At 43.9% G+C, this 15,832-nt stretch overlaps 1 protein-coding gene across 1 annotated transcript in view; it reads right to left on the bottom strand.

Annotated features, from left to right (window-relative positions):
• LOC126261620 (syntaxin-like) overlaps positions 1-15,832 on the bottom strand; it is an 82,107-nt gene that overhangs the window by 27,863 nt on the left and 38,412 nt on the right. Inside the window, exon 2 of the mRNA XM_049958555.1 lies at positions 14,891-14,971. Within this exon, the coding sequence (XP_049814512.1) occupies positions 14,891-14,971 (81 nt within the window). The remainder of the gene's footprint in view (positions 1-14,890; positions 14,972-15,832) is intronic.

Raw genomic sequence — 15,832 nt, 5'->3', positions numbered from 1 at the left:
TACGGCCGGTCAGACTAATAGGGAGTGGGTTGCGACATTGCAAGGACTTACTAGGGATTGTGAATTTCAGTGTGAATGTGGCCTCCCTTATTCAGATACTATGGTGCGTGATGCAATTGCACAGAACGTTTCTGATGTTCGCATACGGGAACAGATTTTGAAACTAGTTAATCCCTCCCTTCAACAAGTGATAGACATATTGGACAGGCAAGACACACTTGACTTTGCTCAGGACTCGTTTGCAACTTCGCCAGCAGTGTGTCACATTAACCGGCCCGCCGGGCCCGCTGCACGGGACGCTAGGCGGCCCTCGCGCCCGTCAGCGCAGCGGCAGCCTAGCTCGCACACACGTGCGCCGCGTAAGCAAGCAAATGAAGTTCTAAAATCATGCCCGCGGTGTGCAACTAGACATTCGCGTGAAAATTGCCCGTCCCGCCAAGCTATTTGCTTTTACTGTCATAAGAAAGGACATGTACAAAGTGTTTGCCAGAAAAGGCTTAGATCGGACAATCACAACAATTCCCGGCCCTTTGCTTCGCGCCGGAATCAAACCGAGGACACTCAGGCTCGTGGACCTTTGCCCATGGACATTCATGTCGTTCATTCCACCCCGTCCTGTGCCACTTTATCTAACAGTGACTGTGTTCGTCCCACAAAAAGTGTGCGTCGACGTCGCCAGAAATCCCGTACAGTCGCAAGTGCTTCTGTACCTGTATCAGTTCAAATTGCACGTGAACGTCGTTCTTGTCGTCCGCAGGACAATAAACTTTTTGTGGACTTAGACTTTGAAGGCAAAGTGATCCCATTCCAGCTCGATACCGGAGCTGCAGTTTCATTGCTCAATCACGCCACGTACGAACAACTGGGCGCCCCTCCGTTGTGTGCCGCGGATGTTCAGCTCAATAGTTACTCAGGGCAGCGGATACCTGTGTTAGGACAGTGCAGCCTTCTTGCAACTTACAAAGGACAAACAAAACTTGTGTCATTTTACGTTCTTCGTTCTTCTACGGCAGTGAACTTGTTTGGCTTAGATTTATTTCAGTTGTTTAATTTGTCTGTCGTAAATCAGGTCCTATCAGTGAATCAGACTGTGCCTTCCGCCAGTGTTTCTCGTCTATGTGAAGAATTTGCAGACATTTTTGCACCGGGCCTTGGTTGCGCTAAGAATTATGCAGCGCATTTGGAACTGAAAGCAAACGCGCAACCGAAGTTTTTCAGAGCGCGCAATGTTCCCCACGCATTGCGTGATGAGGTCGCAAGAACATTACACGATTTGGAATCTCAAGGTGTAATTGAACGTGTGCAGGCTTCTCTCTGGGCCTCACCCTTAGTAATTTTGCCAAAACCTTCCGGAAAATTGAGACTTTGTGTGGACTTCAAGGCAACTGTGAATCCACAACTTGTGACTGCAACTTTTCCTTTGCCCCGCCCGGAAGATCTTTTTGACAAACTGTGCCCGGGAACATATTTTTCAAAGTTGGACCTAGCAGTTGCGTACTTGCAAATACCGGTGGACGAAGAATCCCAGCGCGTCTTGGTGGTAAACACGCATCTTGGTTTGTATCGCTTCAACAGACTGCCATTCGGGTGTGCATCCGCACCTGCATTGTTTCAGCAATATTTACAAACTGTTTGTGCGTCGGTCCCTACTGCTGCGAACTATCTGGACGATATTGTGATCTCCGGAAAGACAGAAGCCGAACATTTGCAAAATCTCCGAACGTTATTTCAGGTCTTGCGACAAAATGGTCTTCGCTTGAGGAAGGACAAATGTGTGTTTTTTGCTCGGGATTTATCCTACCTGGGCCATGTCCTCAATGCCCAAGGAATACATCCGAGTCCAGAGCACCTCCGTGCCATACAGGATTTGCCGTCACCACAGAACTTGAAACAGCTGCAGAGTGTGTTGGGGAAACTTAATTACTACCATAAATATGTTCCCCATGCCTCTTCCATTTCAGCTCCGCTTCATCGCTTACACCGTAAAGGTGTTCCGTTCATCTGGACGACGGAATGCGAACGCGCCTTTCGCCAGTTGAAATCGGCGTTGCTTTCACATACTTGCCTTACGCCATTCGATCCCCGAAAACCCCTTTTGTTGATGGTAGATGCATCGGATTTCGGGATTGGTGCTGTGCTTGCGCACAAAGATGGATCGCATGATCGCCCTATTGCCTTTGCGTCAAAATTGCTCTCATCTGCGCAAAGAAATTATTCCCAGATAGAGAAAGAAGCTTTGGCTCTCGTATTTGGTGTTACAAAGTTTCATGATTTCTTGTATGGTCGTCACTTTACCATCCTCACAGACCACAAACTTTTGACATCGCTTTTTCATCCGAACACGCCTGTACCTCCACGTACAGCGCAGAAATTCATTCGCTGGTCTATTTTTCTCTCGCAGTACCGCTACGATATCTTGTATCGGTCCACTGCTAAGCACGGAAACGCTGATGCGTTGTCCCGTTTGCCTGTTGCCGAGGATAAAGCATTCGATTCTTCCGAACTTGCTTTCATGTTCATTGATGCGGAAACCGATGACGTGGTCGAATCGTTTCCGATTGATTTTCGTCGTGTAGCTACGGCCACAGCTGTTGACCCTGTCCTTGCTACTGTTTTGCGTTTTGTTGCTACGCACTGGCCCTTGTCAAAGTCACGGATCGAGGATCCGTTGGTTCGCCGATTTTTTGCTCACAAGGAGAGACTTTTTGTACGACGTGGTGTTTTGTTGTTGCGTTCTGATAATGATCAGTCTTGGGTTGTGGTCCCACGTTCGTTACAGTCCTCTGTCTTAAAGCTTCTCCACCAAGGACATTGGGGTATAGTGCGAACGAAACAACTTGCTCGTCAGCACTGTACTTGGTTCGGAATCGATGCTGCGATTACGCATATGTGCTCTTCTTGCGTGGCGTGTGCCGAACACCAGGCCGCCCCGCCGCGGAAATTCTTTGCATGGCCGACAACCACTTCCCCTTGGCAACACTTGCACATCGATTTTGCTGGTCCATTCTGGAATGCTCGATGGTTGGTTGTCGTCGATTCTTTCAGTCATTTTCTGTTTGTTGTCCGGATGTCTTCAACGACGTCATCTGCCACCATCCAAGCGTTGTCCGCTATTTTTTGCATTGAAGGTCTACCACAGACTATTGTTTCCGACAATGGCCCACAATTCATGTCTGCAGAATTTCAGTCTTTCTGCAAGGCCAATGTATTCAACATCTGACATCCGCGCCGTTTTCGCCTCAGTCAAACGGTGCCGCTGAACGATTGGTCCGGACTTTCAAGTCACAGATGTTGAAGTTGAAAGAGTCGCATTCTCGAGAAGACGCATTGTTGCTCTTTTTGTCCTCGTATCGCTCTCAGCCCCGCGATGGTCGCTCGCCGGCTGAGCTGCTCCATGGTCGTTCTCATCGAACCTTGATGTCTTTGCTGCATCCGCCGCATCAGGTTCCTGTGCTGCGCCAGACTCCTGCTTTTGCTCCTGGCGACGTCGTCTATTATCGCAACTATCGCGGTTCACGGCGTTGGCTCGCAGGGCGCATTCTTCGCTGCCTCGGCCGCGCGATGTATTTGGTTTTGGGGGCCTCTGGTGAGGTGCGTCGGCATCTCAATCAGCTGCGCCTCTGTCGTCGCCTGGGTTCTGCCGCTCCCCGTCTGCTTTCAGCGATGGGGCCGTCCGGTCAGCGCCCTGGGGACCCATCTACTGACTCGCCTCATCCCCAGGTGTTCCCGACGCTGCCTTCCATTTTGCCTCATGGCGCCGCGCCGCCGCAGCCGCCTCCGGCGCCGCCCGTGGTGGACGCGACGCTGCAACCGCCACGCGCCTCCCTGGGTCACGCGCCGCCGCTTGCTTCCCGTGACCAGCCGTCCTCCACCATGGAACTATTGCCCGCTCCGGACCAGATGTCGTCATCGCGCGTCGGATTCCCCGACGCCATGGAGGTCGACCCTTCGGCCCCTCCTGTCTCATTACGGGCGCATACACCGCATGTTGACGTGCACCCTGGACTAGGTTTTCAGGCGTTTCCTAGCTCCCCTCGGACCGAATGGCAGGGTGCGGGTGGCACAGCCTCGCCTGTTGTTAGGCTCCCCACCTCATCGCCTATGTCAACATGGGGTCCTCCCCACAGCGGACGGAAGCCTTATAACACGACTGTTCGCCGATTTGCGGGGGAGGAATGTGGTGTCACCGTCAGACACCACACTTGCTAGGTGGTAGCTTTAATCGGCCGCGGTCCTCTAGTACATGTCGGACCCGCGTGTCACCACTGTGTTATCGCAGACCGAGCGCCACCACATGGCAGGTCTCGAGAGACTGACTAGAACTCGGCCCCAGTAGTACGGACGACCTAGCAAGGCGCAGTTATCCATATCTGGAGAGAGTCTCACTTGTGTTCACCATAGAGATGTACAAGAAGAAATTAAAGATAAGTATATGAGAAGCTCCGTTCTTTTCCTTATAGCTTTTACTACATATCCTGTTTCAGATTTAACGCAAGATGGCGTGATTTGACGCGTGCCCTATCGGCTACTTCATTGTGGACTGGCTGCTCTTGTCAGTCCACAACACAGTCCTCTTGTAAGCCTTGACGTAATTATGTTCACAGCAGTTTCTGCACTAATGTGATCATTTCATCAACATGACCAGTTTGCATGATGAGGATGTACGAGCAGAGTCCTCAAGTCTCAAGCCAGTACTGTCAATTAGCAGTCAGCCAGTCAGTCAGTCTGTGTGTAGTTCACAAAGCACTCCAGTCAAAAGGATGTCATACATTGATTTACCACAATGTCTGCAGTGCAATTTGGTGTACAGTGGATCCATATTTGTTCCCCACATCAAGTCAGTTAACTTACTAGTATTAACTGATCTATCATACAGGCACTGAAATCGAACACAGCAGCTGCAACATTACATGTTGCCTCCAAAAGTAGATTCCATTACCAGTCATTCCTTTGTTTGTCATTTTTTTATATTTATCAGTATAAACAAGGGAATGTTGAAAGAAACGAAAGTAATAGAAGGAAGGCCACTGAACCTGATTGGGTGCCTGTAAAATTATAAATGTAGTAATGCAAAATGACTGAACTTTTTCTAGTAGTAGCTTGTCAATGCCCATATGTAAACAAAATGCATGCTTACAGCTCATCAAATCAAATATACAGTTAGAAGAAATATGAGCAAACAATATTCATTGTGTTGTTCTGAATGGAGAAATACAGTTAGCGTAACTAACACTCGACACAATGTAAGAAAGTGTGTTGAGACCATTACAGTTTGCTGTTTACATAAAAGAACTTTCAGAAAGTTTTGGTATTAACACTATGAAAAAGGTTCACGCAAACTGGATACCACATATATTGAAGTCTGACCAAAAGAAAAGTGAATACAAATTTCTTGGAAGTGTTGGGCTGTTTAACAAAGAATACAACTGTTATAGCAGATGGTATGGAACCATCATGTCATGGCAGACATGAAACAGTGGTTGGAAGGCAATAGCCTTGCACCAGAGAAGGCAATGGCAGTTTAACCTGCTGGACAGATTATGATTTGTATTTTCTGGGAGGCATTAGGCATTGTAAAGAGGGCAACAATAGTTGGAGACTAATGCAAAAGTCTTCATAACAACTGGATGAAAAAATATATGAAAACAGGCCTAGTCTGCAGAATGGGAAAAAAATCATCACTCATTGACAAGATGCACCTGCTGACAAACATGCTTTGGCTGTGGGAAGACATGAAAGATTTGAAGGACAAATCTTGGAACATTCATCTTGTTCATGAATTTAGGCACTCTGCAACTTTCACCTGTTCTCAAAAATTTGTGGCTTGAAAATATTTTATGACCAATAAAAGAGCTCATTGAAGTCATAGTTGCCAGAGGTTGAAAATACTGCTACAGTTGCAAGGTTCTTCTATTTAGAACACAACCAGTTTCTCGGGCTCTTACACGCCCATCTTCAGGTGTCATTCTGAAAATAGCAGGAGACGGGAGATAATCTTTTTACAAAGGGCATTCAAAAAGTTTTGCACAGTCGTATCAAATTTTTTTTATTTTTTGCAGGAGGAGAATGACATTTTTTGTGAACATACTTGGTATATAAAAGTATTTTCTCTTATTTACAGGTGTGCCATAATGGACTGTGAAGTAGATGTCAGGTTGCGACAATGGTCGGTGATGGAGTTCCTCTTCAAGTCCAGCGATGACTCTGCCACATCGATTCACAGGGAGTTGCTCCATGTTTATGGGGAGGACACAGTGGATTGCAGCAGTATTCAGTGGTGGTTGCAGAGGTTTAAAGAAGGTGATTTCTCTCTACTGGACAATCCATAATGCAGTAGACCATCAATGGCAGTGAGTGATGTGAATAAGGAGACGTGGCTCCACAATTAACTGGGACCATTACTGTTTGTCACTGAACAAGCTGCAACATGCCATCAAGATGCACAGACCACAGCTTCAGGGTCAGCTCATCAGACTACACCATGACAATGCCAAAACCCATACAGCCCTTATGACACAAGAGAAAATCAGGAAAATGGGTTGGAAAATTGTTCCTCATCCTCCCTACAGTCCAGACGTGGCTCCATCTGATTTTTACCTCTTTTTTGTCATCTGCAGGCCCACCCGCACAGTAAAACATTTGGTAGGGAGAAAGACCTTATTTCCTGTGTCAAGTGATGGTGTAAAAGAATCCGCAGAATTTTACCAAAGTTCATTTACATCATGGAAAGAATGTTGGGCCAGATGTGACAAAGCTGCTGGAGGCTACACTGAGTAGTCTCATTCTATAGCTTAATGTTCCAAGTATGTTCACAAAAAATTTCATTCTCCTCCTGCAAAAAATAAAAAAATTAGAGACAACTGTGGAAAACTTTTTGAACACCCTTTATACAAGCAGCCATACACATAAAAAACAAAACAAAAAATTCCATAAAAAATTTAAAAGCCACCAATCAGGTGCTGTAAAACCTAAGTCAACACAAAGTGATGCCAGACAGTACTACAGACGACTGCCTGGGTAAAGAAATATGCAAAAAATACCAGGACACTAATGCTTGGTGCTGTGACCCCGAGCACCATGGTGGACGAGTACAAGACACGGTGGAATATTTGTTTTTGTTTTTTATGTGTATTGCTGTTTGTAAAAATTATCTCCTGTCTCTTGCTATTTTCAGGATGACACCTGAAGATGGGTGTATAAGAGCCGAAACCAGTCGTGTTCTAAATAAAAGAAGCTTACAACTGTTGCGGTATTTTCAGTCTCTGGCTGTGGATGTTACGCCAACAGGATTGTTTGCAGTCATAGTTGATTATTTTGCAGATCATCTTCTACCATACTTCAGGTGTTGAATATGTCTACATGGAAGAGATTGAACAAAGTACATCAACCTAACAAAAAATTATGACTGTTACTTTTTTTAGCTAAAAACAGTCTTCCATGTCGGACCACAAATTTTCTTCTACTGTCATCAATTTGTGATGCTATTCATAGGTGCCACAGTTGTATATGTTTGTAAAATGCATGAAACACTGCATAAAATAGCATTTTGTGCAAAAGCTGACACTTAACCCTCAAAATAAGAGAGTGGAACTCAATGGACACATATGAGCTTCCTTTTTTCTGTTCTTTTTTCATAAGCTTTCCCAAGAAAAAAAATAAAATAAAATTTAATTCCAGGAATAAAACTATCTGATAATTTATAAAAAATGAGTGATGTTTCTTAACAGCCATCTTAAGTAAAAGTTAGGTAATCACAGTAATATAGTACCTATTAAGAATAACAATAAACTATTTCATCCCAGACAAGTCGCTAGTGTTCTCAACTCTAATATCTGATACATAGCACAGCAGTTGATAAATACAACCATCATGGCAAGCAGGTAGACAGTAAGAGAAAACAATCAGAAGAAAAAAATTCATGCAAAATTATTATTTATGTATCCAGCAACACCTGAGGGTGTACAAGAACTAATAAGAACTAATAAATATTCATCAGGTGCTGATGGGATACCAGATGCAATGATCAAGGTAGTGCAATATTTATGGAAGAACAACCAGTAAATATTGTAAACTCCTCATCATTCGGGATTGAAGTATTTCCAAATAGACTAAAAACTTCAAAAGAAGCAAGACTGTGTAAGAAGGGCAACAAATGAGAAATTGTTTATTGTATGCCAGTATCAGTTTTGCCAGGTTTCAGCACTATTATGGAAAAAAAGTCATCTTAAATAAAGAAATGCTGATAAATAGCTGACCAATGTGTTCAGAGTTGGCAAATAAACCAAGTCAGCATTTTTTGCTTTTTTAAATGAAATGATAACAGTATTGGATGATAAACAACATAATTGGTAACAGGCTTCATTATGTCAAGAAATATACCAGAAGCATGAGATTCTTTTGCATAATGAAAGTAATTGTGAAATTAAATGACACTCTAAAAGATAGATCCAATCATACCTTGATGATCATCACGAGAGTATCCAGAAATTAAATACAAAGATCACACACACAATTTCTAGTTTTTACAGTAATATGCAAAACAATAAAGTATGTAATCCCGCAAGGGTCTGTTCTATTTCTGCTGTGTATGACACGGGCAAAGAAATAAGTGATGGAACCATAGTACTCTTTTGCAGATGACACTAATATTGTAATTAAATCACACATTGATGAAAATCTGCAGGAAACAGTAACATCGGCAATGCAAAGTTTAGCACAATGGCTCAGAACCAATGGGCTCACCATAAATCTTCCACCCTGCAAATCCTGTTTTAATCATTGAGGAGAAAAAGATGTTCAAATGTGAGTAATATAAAATTATTAGGCCTACATATTAAGGACAGTTTGTAGTGGGAGGTGCACCCTAATAATCTAAATTAACCACTGAATACATTTATGTATGCTGTTATAATTCTCACTAAAAACACTAAAAATACAAGTTGCTCATCAGTAGAGACAATGTAACATGGCAATAAACAGTTGGTACTGATGTATGGAATTCTTTTTTGGGGGAATTCCACAATTTTAAAAAAGTACAAGAAAGATTAGCACAGTGACGAAGCAAGATAAGTGTAGAGATTCCTGTTATCCATGACTGTATAGAAAAGCGTCAGAATATATAAGCATTCTGATGATTTTAACAGAAAAAAAGAAGTCAAAAAACTTGATGGTATATGGACTGTGGCTCTGCAGAATTAATAGATAAGTTTTTATACTTGGCAGGTGACAATCAATAGTTAAGTTTTATCTCTGACAAAAATTGCCTCTGCTGATCATGTGTAAACTTTACTACACCCACGTTACATAGTGTTTATATCACTCCTGATGTCTGTCTTTTCAGTTGACAAGACTTAGCATTTCCAGGAGGACCTCCAAAGATGTCCATCCAGGAGGACCTCCAAAGATGTCCAACACAGTTGTGGACAAAATGTCAGAAACAAAAATTTTTTTTTACCTTAGCTGAACAGCCCAGAAGATTCATCAACGACTATGACATCCATTTGTGAAAGCCTTCATTGTATGATCTTTGTCTATCCTCTTCCTCAATGTTTGTGGGCCCCTCTCAACCAATGATCTGAGTACTCTGCCCTTCCTTTTTAACCTCCCCACCCCAAAGAAGGAACTTGTAGTTCTGAAAACTAGGAAATGTGTCGCATTTATTTTTATAAATTGGTAATTTTAATACAGTAATCATTCATACATCATTGATAATACAGACCTTACACCAGTCCTTATTTTTCATGAATCAATTTGATATTTCTTGTCCCATTACCGATCTTAAAGTGACGCTTTGCAGTTATAAACCAAATTAGTTGGCACAGTGGACGGCTGTTGGGAGGATGTTTATATTTTCTGTTCAAATGGCTCTAAGCACTATGGGACTTAACAGCTGAGGTCATCAGTCCCATAAACTTAGAACTACTTAAACCTAACTAACGTAAGGACATCACACACATCCATGCCCGAGGCAGGATTCGAACCTGCGACTGTAGCAGCCGCGTGGTTCCATACTGAAGTCTAGAACTGCTCGGCCTCCACGGCTGGCATATTTTCTGTGATTTTCCTATCCAATTCTAGGATGGTATCTTTAAGAGGCCTGATATTCCATACCCAGCAAGCAAATTGCAAGTTTTCCTCAGCATGTGTAATATTAATGATGAGAATGCATTTATTCTGGCAGAAGATTTTACTTTTTGTTCCAGCCTCTCTTCTTCTACTTGCAATGTGCACTGACAAACTCCTTGTTAGAGAATAATCCTCATTTCTAAGAAATTAACTTCAATTTCCAGAACAATATAAAGGATTCTCCCAAAACTTTATATTTTGAAATTAACATCACACCATTATTTCTATTTTGGTAATATTAAATCTGTATCAACTCACCTTGGACTATACGCTGGTGCCAAGAGTTTAGTTGGTACCCTTTATTGTCTCTCACCATCTCAGCCAAGGAATGCCATCATCAGTTAGTTGCATTTCTGAATCACTATAATATCCTTCGGTATTAATATAACATAATTTCTCTGTTGAGTTGTTGTTGTTGTCATTATTGTTGTTGTTGCTATTATCAGCAGTACGTCCTCATACCCCTTACCAGATTTTACCAGTAATATTACTTACATTTTCTTTATTTGATCTGCACGAAATATTTGTGCTCTCTACAGCTATACTTTTACATTGTGGCATCGATAGGTCACATCGACCACGTAAAGCATGTTCTTTGAACTCTAACTGCTCTGATGAGCCGCCATGTTAATGTTTTAGTCAACCTTTGTACCTTGTACACTGTACACGTGTATCTTTCTTTGTGCTGAAATATATGTATGTATAAACATTTATGGGAACAGTTTGTTGTGTATACAGTTATCCATATTCCTGTTTCCCATATTGGTGACCCCAATGTGGCAGCCACCCCATGTGTTAGTAAACATTCCCCCTCTCTTGTGCAACAACCACGTGTTTCAGGAGCCATCGCCATTCCCTGCATGACACCAATGCCTCGCGCTGTTTACTCAAGGCAAAGCTAACAACAGACAGTCGCTGCGTGCCCCAATCTGCTCCATGCTGCATGCACAGCTGACCTCTCCAAACAAGCACATGCCGCACTCACGTAATAGGCATGTGACTTTCGTGCTGCCTTTTCCCAATTGCGCTAATGGCTATGCCTCATCGCACCTCACTCGTCCCAAAACTTCACGTCAGGACATTACTCAGCCTCGTGTGCAGTTCTCAGTCTCTTCCGTCACTGGCGGAACACCACACAAGATAATTACCACTGCCAGCCCTCCTATCAGACACAGGTTAGACGCCTCAACCCCATTAAGCTGCACATGGCGCGGCACAAATTAACGAACTTCTGGAGGCAGGCATTCTACAGCCATCAGACAGAAATTGGTCTTCACCGATTCACCTCGTCACCAAACATGATGGTTCTTTTCGAATGTGTGGTGATTACAGATGCTTAAACACTCGTACCATCATGGACAATTACCCAGTGCCGAACATAAACGATTTCACTTATATGTTATCGGGCGCCACAATCTTCAGTGTGATTGACTGTAAAAACGTGCCTATCACCAGATTCCTGTAGTACTGGAAGACATTCCAAAGACTGGTACCATCATGCTGCTTGGTTTGTTCTAATACAACTTCATGCCATTCGGCTTAAAGATTGCAGCACCAACATGGCAACCTTTCATTGACTCAATCTTATGACAGTTCGAGCTCTGCTTTGCATACATGAATGACATCCTCATTTTCAGCAAGTCGACTGAGGACCACGAAGGTCATTTATCCCAGGTCCTCCAGACCTCAAACTCCAATGGTGTCGAGGTCAACAAAGATAAATTCCAATTGCGCCAGTCTTCTGTGACATTTTTGGGTTACGCAGTCTCCGCAGATGGAATACAGCCTCCCAAATCCTGCATGCAGGCTATCACATAATTGCCTTCCCGGCTACATGCAAAGAGCTCCAATGTTTCCTGGGTGCTATAAATTACTATCACCGACATCTACCTTCTGCAGCCGCCATGCTTCCCCGCTGACGCACTCGCTGTCTGGCAAACAGACTTCGTGCCTGAAGCCAATCTGTTGGACTGAACTTATCCTAGAGCCTTCAGGGCTCTAAAGACAGCATTAGCTCACGCCATCATACTCGCACACCCCGATCCGTCTGCCGAGTTGTTCATCTGTACGGATGCCAGCAACATCACGGTCAGGGCAGTATTACAGCAATGCAAAGGCGACACGGTTTCACCACTTCATTTCTTCTCTAAAAGACAGTCTACAGCACAGAAGAAATATTCCACTTTTTATAGAGAACTTCTGGTAGTCTATGAAGCCGTCAAACATTTTCGCCTTGACATCAAGGGCTGTTCTTTCTTCATCCTTACCAACCACAAACCACTGGTGGACAACTTCTGCAACCCTCCCGAGGACCCACCCCTTCTGTGTTTCCGCCATTTTAACCTGGTCTCTCAATTTACTACAGACGTATGCTACATCAGAGGCACAGAAAACATCCCCACTGATTTCTTTTTGCGGATCAATATTGTCTCATGCATCGTCGATTTATCTGACCTCGCCGCTCTCCAGGCCTCTGATGAGGATCCTCAGACATCGCTTGTGTTTACCAAAGTCAAGTTCCCCGGCGTTTTGGACAAAGTGTGGTGCGACTCTTCTACTGGCACTCTGCGGCCATTTCTCCCTCTCACGTTGTGCCAACAAGCCTTTGAGCCTTGCATAACCTTGCCCACCCTGGCGTCCACACCACCACATGCCTTGTCACTGAGTGTTTTGTTTGGAAAAATGTTAAGCAGGACTGTCAAACCTGGGCACCCAGCTGAATTTCCTGCCAACACAACAAAATCAGACACCCCCCATTTTTCAAGTTTTACATTCCGCAAGGACGTTTTCATCATGTACATATCAACCTTTTTGGCCCTCTGCTACTGTCAGAGGGCCACAGATTCCTCTCCACAATCGACCACATGTCTCATTGGGTGGAAGCTGTTCCTTTACCCAACATCACAGCAGAAACCGTGGCCAAGGGATTTGTCTCATCACGTATCGCTAGGTTCGGCTGCCCATCCACCATCACCACTGACCAGGGTTGACAGTTCGAGTCTGCACTTTCCACGATTCTATGTAACCTTTGTGGCATTAAAAAAATTCATAAAACAGCCTACCACCCACAAAGCAACGGGTTAGTGGAATGATGGCACTGCACCCTTAAGACAGCAGTCAGTTGCCATGACTGCGTCTGGTCTGAGGTGTCTCCTTTGGTGTTACTTGGTCTCCATTCAACCTTACGGAATCATATCCGAATTCATTTTTGGCAAAAACCCAGTTCTACCTGGGGAACTTATCCTACCTCAAGCACCTGTGGATTTCCCCACCTCCCCAGACTTTATTAGTAGAATGCACACCCACTTTAGACACGCACGGCTACACCCGCCCATAAGTCATTCCCTGCCGGACACTTACTTGCCAACTGCACTTAACACGTGCTCCCATGTTATGCTCAGGATTCCATTAGACAACCCCTGCAACCCCCTTACCTAGGCCCCTTTGAAGTACTCTGGAGGTGCAAGACGACGTTTGACGTAATGGTTAAAGATCGCCCGCAGACCATTTCGCTACACAGGCTCAAGCCTGCTTTTCGTGAACTCTGACACCCCTCTGCCATCCTAGTCGGGCCATTCGGACGAATTTTCCATTGCTGAGCCCGATAATGAGTTAGCTCATCCCATGGTAGGGTCTTCTCCTCCTGATGATTCGTAACCGCAGTTCGTGGGTTTCCCGAGCATGTCGTCATCAACCCCATGTGCAGGTTTTGATGACGTTTCATCTACTGGAGAGACTTGCTCCCTGACTTTCAACTTGCACTGCAACGTACCACCTAACCACGTTGACAATGTGTCGATTGTCACTTTCGATGACAGTGTGCTTGTGCTCCTTACAGGCACTGCAGACTCAACACTCAATGAGGAACCAGATGTCAAGATAGTGCATAGCCTGTCCATCCCCCGAGAGTGCGATCCATCAAGAGTCCGTGCATTCACCTCCTCCGATGGCTCAATCTGCATTAGGGGCAGGCATGCTCGCACGCCACACCCCTCCCCACACCTCTACACCAGCGCCGGTCGATGCATCATATACCCCCGCTGGCTGTCTGATTATAATGTGGACCTGCAGCCCGTCACCACGCCTTCGCACGCCACCCTGACAGAGATGGAGCTTCCAGTCATGCACCTGCCGCCTCGCACTACTCACTCCGATGTCGATGCCCACATGACCACAGGATTTTCTGTGTGCTCCTAATAGTGAATGCTGATGTTCAACTGTTACTGTGTAATATTACATATAAAACCGTATCATAACTTTAATTACAAACATATACTAACATGTTCTCACTACCTGTCAGAAGGCTGTAGTGATGAAATTGGGTACTTTCTTGAAATCTGAAGTGAACCACTGTTAAGGCTGGTGGTATTATGTTAAGTCATTGAGTCCCAGACAGCCACAATGAGAAAGATTGCTGAAATATTAAAGCTTTCGGACAAATTCCTCCTTTTGAAACAGAAAACAGACACACATTTATGCAGGCACAACTCACACACAAATGACCACCGTCTTTGGGCGCTGGGGACAGTGACCATGTGTGTGTGTATGTGTGTCTAAGTTGGGCTTGTGAGAATTTGTTTGTGTTTTCTCTTTTTCATGTTGCCTGTCTGTGACTCATGCCTCCTTTATCTGCTGAGTAGCAACCTACCCTTTCCACATTGTTGTTATTTCAGCCTGGGCTTTCCCTTGTTTTAATGCATTACTGAATTAGAAAAATCACAATTAGATCTAATCAGTTTTTTTAGTATTGAGGCCCATGACAAACCTTTTCGAGGAAAGCATCCACATGTTGGATCTTGTCATCAATGTGCACAATGACTGTGCCATAATCCTTGCCTTGTTGAACCTGTAAGTATGAAACAAATGGGTTACAATTTTTTATTTATTGAGCTAAATTTAAAACAATTCATGATGCCTTGACAGTTATTATTTCATATTATAGTTTCATATGATGGCTACAAAATGTAAATAAGTTTTAGAACACTCTTGGTTCATTTGTCTGTAGTGCAGGAAATGAAATCAGAATTTTAATGGAATTATTGTCTACACAGCAGAAACACTCATGTCATCTATAATATTAAAGAATGATAATCAAATGTCAGGTCATAAATCAGAACAATCTAATCTAATCAAAGAATTATAAGATACCCTATCCAATCTTGTTCTCAAAGGAACTTTAACTCTGCAAAACTGATGTGTACAATGTGAACGTATATGCAATACAATTGGACTGTAACGTGATTGTCTTGTAAACAACGCACGGGTACATACCATGTTTATGCTATGCAACCGACCACGTATGGTGGTCATGTAACGTACGTAGTACGATCACCTGTAGTTTGCACAGTTGTGCCCATGATAGCTGCATTGTGTAGTGTACCGGCGACAGATCAATTAGCTGTGTACTGTATGGTGTTAACTGTGTTCGTACAAGTTCTGCTAACAATGCCACACACCTGCAGTAATGAGGAATACGCAGATATGGTGTACGTTTATGGCTTCTGTGATGATAGTGCTACTGCTGCAAGAGACAAATACTACAGGCACTTTCTGACTCGACGATTACCTGATCGCAGGTTGTTTACCAAATTGTTTATCACTTTGCATGCAACAGGCTCTTTTCCAAGTAGACATTTTTGTCTGACCATGCACATCAACAAACTTTGCAACAACAGGAAGAAATTACCGCAAATGTTGAGCAAAGTCC

The sequence above is a fragment of the Schistocerca nitens genome, chromosome 1, assembly GCF_023898315.1.
Source record: "Schistocerca nitens isolate TAMUIC-IGC-003100 chromosome 1, iqSchNite1.1, whole genome shotgun sequence".
Classification (NCBI taxonomy): Eukaryota; Metazoa; Arthropoda; class Insecta; order Orthoptera; family Acrididae; genus Schistocerca; species Schistocerca nitens.
Note: the sequence above shows the minus strand (reverse complement) of the source record. Positions and strands in the feature narration are given on the sequence as shown.